Here is an 8,936-nt window from a genome sequence, read left to right on the forward strand (position 1 = left end):
CCTCAGAGTGCAGCCCAAATAAATGCTTCACAGAGTTCAAGTAACAGACACATCTCAACATCAACTGTTCAGAGAAKAATGCGTGAATCAGGCCTTCATGGTCGAATTACYGCAAAGAAACCACTACTAAAGGACACCAATAAGAAGAAGAGACTTGCTTGGGCCAAGAAACACGAGCAATGGACATTAKACTGGTGGAAATCTGTCCTTTGGTCTGATGAGTCCAAATGTGAGTTTTTTGGTTCCAACCGCCGTGTCTTTGTGAGACGCAGAATAGGTGAACGGATGATCTCCGCATGCGTGGTTCCCACCGGGAAGCATGGAGGAGGAGGTGTGATGGTGTGGGGATGCTTTGCTGGTGACACTGTCAGTGATTTATTTAGAATTCAAGGCACATAAGGATCATATCACCTCCACCTTACCTGACACCCTAGACCTACTGAAATGTGCATACTGCCCCAATAGATCCACGGATGATGCAATTGTCATCGCACTCCACACTGCCCTATCCCATCTGGACAAATCAAATCAAATTTTATTTGTCATATGTGCCGAATACAACAGGTGTAGGTAGACCTTACAGTGAAATGCTTACTTACAAGCCCTTAATAAATCTTCTTCTAACTAGGGGGCGCAGTTTTCACTTTGGGCTAAAAAGGCGTACCCATTTGAAACTGCTTATTTCTCAGCCCCCGAAACTAGAATATGCATATAATAGTCAGATTAGGATAGAAAACACTCTGAAGTTTCCAAAACTGTAAAAAATTTGTATGTGAGTTAAACAGAACTGATATTGCAGGCGAAAACCTGAGAAAAATCCAACCAAGAAGTGGCCCTCTTTTTGAGACATCTCTGTTCCAATGCATTCCTATTGCGCATGATGAAGTGATATCAAAAGACTTCTCCTATGTCTTCCTAAGGTGGTTCAACAGCTTTAGACTAGTTTAGGCCTTTTTTTGACGAGATGAGGCGTGAAGGGGCAGCATTGCGTAAGTGGATAGGTGGGGGCTCCGCGAGGTATTTTTGCGGCAAAGTGAAAGGCAGGCCATTGTTTCTCTCGGTCCTAGTTGAAAAGCCATTGTTACTTTTGTGCTGCCCGTTGATTATTATCGAATAGATATTGTGAAAAAACACCTGAAGTTGTGATCGAAACAAAGTTTGACATGTTTATGTGGACACATTATGGATATCATTTGGATTTTTCCCGGCGTGTGTCGCGAACGCTTTTTCCGGTGGATTCGCTGGGGCATGACGCAGGCAAACAACGGAGGTATTTGGATATAAAAAAATATCTTTATGGAACAAAGGAACATTTGCTTGTCTAACTGGGTCTCTGTGAGTGAAACCATCCGAAGATCATCAAAGGAAAACGATTAATTCTGATTGCTTTTCTGATTTTTGTTCCCAAGTTACCTGACGCTAGGCTGTTCTTATTGTTTTTCGAGCGATCGATACATTACACAAATGCAAGTATTGCTTGCGCTTGTAAGCATCATTTCAAAATCTGCAGACGAGCAGATGGATTAACAAAAGGCTAAGCTGTGTTTTGCAATATTGCACTTGTGATTTCATGAAATTATATTTTATTATATACCGTTCGCGCTAGGCTACGCTATGCTAGTCAGGGTTTTTGATGACAAATATCCCGGATCCGGGATGGGGAGTCCAGAAAGRTTTTAACCAACAATGCAGTTTAAGAAAAATAAGTGTTAAATAAAAGATAAAAGTAACAAAATAATTAAAGAGCAGCAGTAAAATAACAGTAGCGAGGTAATTGATGTAATATGTACATGTAGGTTGAGTTAAAGTGACTATGCATCGACAATACACAGAGCGTAGCAGCAGCGTAAAAGGGGGTGGTAGAAGCTGTTAAGAAGCCTTTTGGACCTATACTTGGCGCTCTGGTACCGCTTGCCGTGCGGTAGCAGATAGAACAGTCTATGACTAGGGTGGCTGGAGTCTTTGACAATTTTTACGGCCTTCCTCTGACACCGCCTGGTATAGAGGTCCTGGATGGCATGAAGCTTGGCCCCAGTAAAGTACTGGGCCGTACGCACTACCCTCTGTAGTGCCTTGTGGTCGGAGGCCGAGCAGTTGCCATACCAGGCAGTGATGCAACCAGTCAGGATGCTCTCGATGGTGCAGCTGTAGAACTTTTTGAGGATATGAGGACCCATGCCAAATCTTTTCAGTCTCCTGCGGGGGAATAGGCTTTGTCGTGCCCTCTTCACGACTGTCTTGGTGTGTTTGGACCATGATAGTTTGTTGGTGATGTGGACACCAAGGAACTTGAAGCTGTCAGCCTGCTCCACTAAAGCCCCGTCGATGAGAATGGGGACATGCTCGGTCCTCCTTTTTCTGTAGTCCACAATCATCAAGAGGAATACCTATGTAAGAATGCTATTAATTGACTGCAGCTCAGCCTTCAACACCATAGTATCCTCCAAGCTCATCATTAAGCTCAGGGCCCTGGGTCTGAACCCCACCCTGTGCAACTGGGTTCTAGAATTCCTGACGGGCCACCCCCGGGTGGTCAACGTAGGCGACAACACCTCAACTCAACTCAACACCTCAACACCTCACTGATGCTCCTTTTTTGTGATATCCAATTGGTAGTTAGTCTTGTCCCATCGCTGCAACTCCCCTACGGACTCGGGAGAGGCGAAGGTCGGGAGCCATGCGTCCTTTGAAACATGACCTTGCCAAGCCGCACCGCTTCTTGACGCACTACTCGCTTAACCCAGGAACCAGCCGCACYAATGTGTCGGAGGAAACACCGTCCAGCTGGCGACCGAAGTCAGCTGGCAGGAGCCCGGCCCGCCACAAGGTGTCGCTAGAGCGCAATGAAACAAGGAAATCGCGGCCAGATTTCCAGACTGGGATAGGGATAGGGAGAGATTGAATATGTCCGTAAACACTCCAGCCAGCTGGTCTGCAAATGCTCTGAGGACACGGCTAGGGATGCCACCTGGGCCGGCAGCTTTGCGAGTGTTAACACGCTTAAAATGTCTTACTCATGTCGGCCACGGAGAACGAGAGCTCACAGTCCTCGGGAGTGGCCCGCGAAGAAGTTGTTTAGCTTGTCTGGGAGCAGACATCGGTGTCCGCCACGTGGTTGGTTTTCCTCTCCTCTGCTCCTGACTGCATGTGCTGCCATAAGAATATAATTGATAGAATAGGCATCCCCATTCAAGTCAATGATGGCATAATACAACCCCTTGCTTGTTTCAGCGAGGAGCTAAGTTTCATCATGTTTAGAGTCCATGTTACCGCAGAAATRGACTCAACCGCACAAATGCCCATTCACATTTGTTTGGTGAAAACAGTAGGATAATTACACATGTAGTTAGAGTCCATTCTAGTATGCAGTGTTACTTAAAAAGTACATTCTAATAGAAAAGTAGCTATTGTCCCATCTTCAGTCAGCTGTTCGTTCCACATGTATTTTACATTTTTTACAGTTATGTTGGTTATTTTATTTTCATGACGGTCTTCATCCATAAACGTTGGTTACACGGTTATACCATAATTGTGTCAGTCCTAGTGGGGAGGTGCTGGCATGGGTCCCTTTCTCTCTTCTTTTCTGCTCATCTCCCGTTTGGGTCCGGTCCGTCTCATTTTTTAAGGGGTGTGTCCTGGAGCCTCCTCTTTTTCATTTGCACTGATGTTAAACAACTGGACAAGCAACAACGATTTCTTGGCTCACGTCCGCCATATTGCTGTTACCTATCCTGTGTTTTCAGATCAGTGCACCTCTCTCCACTATTGAGATGCACCCTGTTTTAAGACTTGAACACTCTTTTTACAGGGAGGTCTTGGAGAAGGATGCCAAGGACTACGCAGACTCCATCCATGCCATCTTTGTGGAGACCAGCACCAAGAACGCCATTAACATCCATGAGGTCTTTTGATCTTAGTCCCACCCTGATTCTTGACCCCTGACGCAATGACCTTTCTCTGCTTACAGCCTCCATCGTCCCTCCAACAGAATACYACTCCTCCATCGGGGACCACTGACTCCTACCGCCATTGCCTCCTCCATCTAATACTCCACTCTAAAGAGCAAGCCTATTGCAATTCACTGGGGTATTGCTTTGGCTTGGATTTTGTGAAGCTGTCGGTTTGTGTTTCCTGTCTCCCTATCCAGACCCCAAAAGGTTCAACCAAAGTTCACAGCCTTTAGTATTTTGCCTTTAGGTTCCTCAAGAAGGTCAATGGAAGTATCACCCGCTCTCTTGCTGTGTTCACTTCGTTCTATTCCTATATAGTGCACTATGGGCCCTGGTCAAAAGTAGTGCACTATATAGAGAAAGAGGGGGCCATTTGAGATGCATCCTCAAAGGTTTTCAACGTAAAATGTCTTAATCTAGCAGTCCAAAGCCACAGCAATTGCTATGATTTGCCCAAGTTATAAGCGCTCCCTCCTACCTGTCTTTTATAGGTCTTGTAATACTTCTGAAAAGAAGAAGAACGTTAACACAGATTTTATTTCTGTTTCGATCTCGTAAACCTCTACACGGGTCCTGGCATCATCGGGTTTACAGCATGCTGTGATTATTTTCTTGCAACGGCTACAGGGTCTATTTTGTAACCGGAGACAATATGGAGGTTATTTTTAACATACCTTTATATTTTCAGTTTCTTCTTAAGAAATGGCTAGGTAGGCATGTATAGATGTACTTTCCCCACCTCTAAATGGACTAATACCAATCTCTTACTAAATCAACTACAGTAAGTCACACTAAGTATATATATATTTTTACACTTATTTTACGAGGTAAGATGACTGAACACATTCTCATTTACAGCAACAACCTGGGGAATAGTTACAGGGGAGAGGAGGGGGGATGAATGAGCCAATTGTAAGCTGGTGATGATTAGGTAACTGTGATGGTATGAGGGCGAGATTGGGAATTTAGCCAGGACACCAGGGTTAACACCCCTACTCTTACAATAAGTGCCATGGGATCTTTAGTGATCACAGAGTCAGGACACCCGCTTAACGTCCCATCCAAAAGACAGAACCCTACACAGGGCAATGTCCTCAAACACTGCCTTGGGGCATTTTTAKACCAGAGGAAAGGGTACYTCTTACTGGCCCTCCAACACCACTTCCAGCAGCATCTGGTCTCCCATCCAGGGACTGACCAGGACCAACCCTGCTTAGCTTCAGAAGCAAGCCAGCAGTGTGATGCAGGGTGGTATGCTGCTGGCCTAAGTAACAACAGTTTCATTAATCTGGAGCGTACCAACATTTTCTTTTACATTTCCRTCAGGTTTGCCCAACTATTTTCAAAGAGTGCCACTTCAGTCTAAAAATATTAACACCTGTATGGATCTATCWAATCATTGTGATCCAGGTTGATGAGTCAAAGTGCATGAAGGGAAATGTATTTGTGTAGTCTGACCTATAATGGCCCTCACACAGTGCTTTGCAGCATAGGGCCAACTAAGGCAGGTGTTTACCAAACCGTTTGATGCTACAGTAATGAAAATCCCCAATGGGAGTAATGTTTTTTTTTTTTTATGTATTTTGTGTCTTGTTGCTCTGTTACAATTTTGTATTCATCAATATCGTTGTCACTTTCATTCCATCTGTTTTAGCCTCAACATTTTGGAGGGTAAATTTGTTTTGTGATGGTAACGAAGCTTGTTGATTGTTGCCACTGAAAAGGAGAGAACAGTCCTTTTATGGCTGACCTCTACATTGAGAGCAGTGATGTAGTGGTAAAAAAAAAAAGTAGGTAAACTCTTATCGCCAGTCTCGGTGAAAAAAGTAACACTCCGTATACTTTTAATGCATTTTTYCCACAAAAAGTTGGGTAAACTGTGTTTACTTGCGCTTACCCTCCACTACACCCCTGATTGGAAGGCGTTCATGATTAGGGCCCTGTGGTCGTCTCTTAACGGGCCAGCCTATTTGAGTGCTAACAAGACTGGCAGTCACTAAGTGTGCGWTATAACTTCTCAAACTGCTCACATTTACATTTTAATATTAGAGCAAATGAGCCACTCGCTGGAATTCTGTAAATGAATTGCCCTGGAGTGCTTGGAGAATACTGCCAGCCTTTTTACAGTATTCATTGTGTTTCAATGTTTCTGAAATGGCATTTTAACTGTTTGTGTGAGTTGGCAACTCCGTCCGTCCTTGATCTCTTGCTTTTTCTCTTTTACGACCGTTTTACAGGAGAGAGTGATTTTGTGAGGTCCTACCAATTCTTTAATTGTCCCATAAACATTTTTCAACTTTATTTTCTCATTCTTTTACAGAATAAGCACTGGCTCACACATCCAATGTAGTTTTACTACCTGGCCTGAGATAAAAAAGGGCCATATCTAGAAACTTGACTTGTTCTGGGAAGAACTTGACTACACTCTTCGAGCTTAGATCTTTCTAAAGAAAAGGATACACGAAGAGAACCAGGCACTGCGTTCTGTTGACATGCTGACCCGCTAACAAACCGTGCTCTCTCTTCCYCTCTGAATTATATGCTGTACTCTGTAGACCGGTCTCATTCGTTCCCCTCGCCCCTTCTTTCCGGCGCCGGCTGCCTTTCCTTCCATCCACTGTGATGCAAGCAATCAAGTCGAGCTTGAATATGGAGTGGAACTGGAACACCTTGTCCAGAAATACAGAGAATCGTTGAAAGAACACTATGAGCAACATGTTCACTATGATGTCTTAAATTGCTCCTCTGTGTAGCACATTAATGTTAAGTCTCGCATGTTACAGTAGTTCATGAGCCATTGCTATTGCCATTTGACTGGMAATTTAGGGATAACACTTAGCACAGAGTTGTCAATGGAATTGTTCCCCTTTCCTTTTGATTTCCTCTTAGTGGCTTTCCCTCATGCCAAAAATACAGAAATGGGCCACATTTTAACTCCAGTTGTAAACTGGCCACTATGCCTCCCAGTTGTCTGTCCTTTCTCCTAATGTGTGTATTTGTTCACTTCCCATCATGGATTTAATGACTGGTCTAAGAAATGTGTTGGAAACTCTCTTTGTATGCATTGTACACCAATCTAATTCAATTATTTAAATGAGAGCAGGAGTATACAAGTGCACACCGATAAAAGTAAGTGGACCGATAATTGGAATGCAAGGTGGGTCTCTTGAGGTTCGGTTGTCTTAGTGGCTTGTGTCCTTTCCTTTTTACTCAACATGGTTTTTTTTTATTGACCATTGTGCATTTTAATAAGCGTTGATAGTGAGTTGTGTAAATAGCAGGGTAGACTGTACATTCTTCAGGAATTTGTTTTAACAACCATGTCAGTGCAATAATTGTCTTTATGGCAAGGGTTACTCAAATGTGACAAACAAGAATTCCTAGGGATCAAGGAGATTTATAATATGGTTATATGTTACTTTTAGGTGTGATGTGTTGATTTCTGATCATCAATTCTTCAAAAGGCCTTTAAAAGTTCAATGTTAATGATTTTGTGGCATTTTAAAGTGTTCCTCAATGATTTCCACTTGAAATGATATCGTATTTCGCAAGGACAATGCATTTTTTTTTAAAGGGAAATTTATTATAGCTCTGGTACTTCTACAACTGCACTTTCAGATCAAGTATTCGTATTGATTTGTGCACCAAAACCTATCCCGTTTCAGGTATATTATTYCTGGTAGCCTAGTGGTTAGAGCGTTGGGCCAGTAACCGAAAGGTTGCTAGATTAAATCCCCGAGCTGACAAGGTAAAAATCTGTTCTGCCCCTTAACAAGGCAGTTMACCCACTGTTCCTAGGCCGTCATTGTAAATAAGAATTTGTTCTTAACTGACTTGCCTAGATAAAAAAAAATATATTTATATATAATAGTCGATTAATTGCCATTTTTCTGAAGAAAACATATATCTGAAAAATACTAACCAGACAAGTCCCAATACATCTTGCTAATCAACTTGATTCATTGTTTCTGTAAGGCCATTGCATAACATGCTGCCTTTGCATTCCAGCAGTAATTATTTTACAGTATAGCTTTTTATTTTGCACTCTGTTGTAGAAGGTGGTGCAGCTACTCTGTGCCATTTAAAAAGTCATTTTAATAGCACATCATAATATCACTTTCATTGCTCACATTTGTTCTAATGCTTAACGGTTGGAAAAGTGGGTATTTGTAATACATAAATAACGATGCAATGTCTAAATTGTACTGATTATGTCTGGTATGTGACAAGATAAAGTTACTGCATTTGGCATATTATATGAGGCATTATAGTGTTTAGGGGGTATCATAGAAAGACCTGCAGTCTTACATGAATTATGTTTTTGAAAAATACCAAGTCTTGAGCTGRTCCTGGGAATGTGTTGCTGCAAAATCTATGTTTAAATTGTCTGTTTTTCAATGTAGATACCACCAAACATGTACAGTACATTGCACAAAAAGCAATGACTATTTAATCTGTAAGATTGAATATAATTTATTGTACATTGTCTGAGATGCTAGACCTGGCATAGATAGACAAACACATGTACACTGAACCAATATATAAACGCAACATGTAAAGTGTTGGTCCCATGTTTTGTGAGATGAAATAAAAGATCGCAGAAATGTTCCATACACAAATGCCTATTTCTCTCAAATTTTGTTCACRATCTTTTTACATCCCTGTTAGTGAGTATTTCTCCTTTGCCAAGATAATCCATCCACCTGACAGGTATGGCATAACAAGAAGCTAATTAAACAGCATGATCATTAMACAGGTACACCTTGTGCTGGGAACAATAAATAAAAAACTCAAAAATGTGCAGTTTTGTCACACAACACAATGCCACAGATTTGAGGGAGCATGAAATTGGCATGCTGACTGCAGAAATGTCCACCAGCGTTGTTGCCAGAGAATTTAATGTTAATTTCTCTACCCTAAGCCGCTTCCAACGGCCTCACAACCACAGACAGGCATAACCTACAGACAACGAACACAATTGCATTT

The 8,936-nt window shown here is 42.3% G+C and overlaps 1 protein-coding gene across 1 annotated transcript in view; it reads left to right on the top strand.

Moving 5' to 3' along the window:
• LOC111961645 (ras-related protein Rab-22A-like) overlaps positions 1-8,569 on the top strand; it is a 55,507-nt gene extending 46,938 nt beyond the window's left edge. The window contains exon 5 of the mRNA XM_023984078.2: positions 3,809-8,569. Coding sequence (XP_023839846.1) covers positions 3,809-3,911 — 103 coding nt within the window. The 3' untranslated portion in view covers positions 3,912-8,569. The remainder of the gene's footprint in view (positions 1-3,808) is intronic.
• The last annotated feature ends 367 nt before the right edge of the window (positions 8,570-8,936 follow it).

Source organism: Salvelinus sp. IW2-2015, linkage group LG1 (assembly GCF_002910315.2).
Source record: "Salvelinus sp. IW2-2015 linkage group LG1, ASM291031v2, whole genome shotgun sequence".
In the NCBI taxonomy this organism is placed as follows: domain Eukaryota; kingdom Metazoa; phylum Chordata; class Actinopteri; order Salmoniformes; family Salmonidae; genus Salvelinus; species Salvelinus sp. IW2-2015.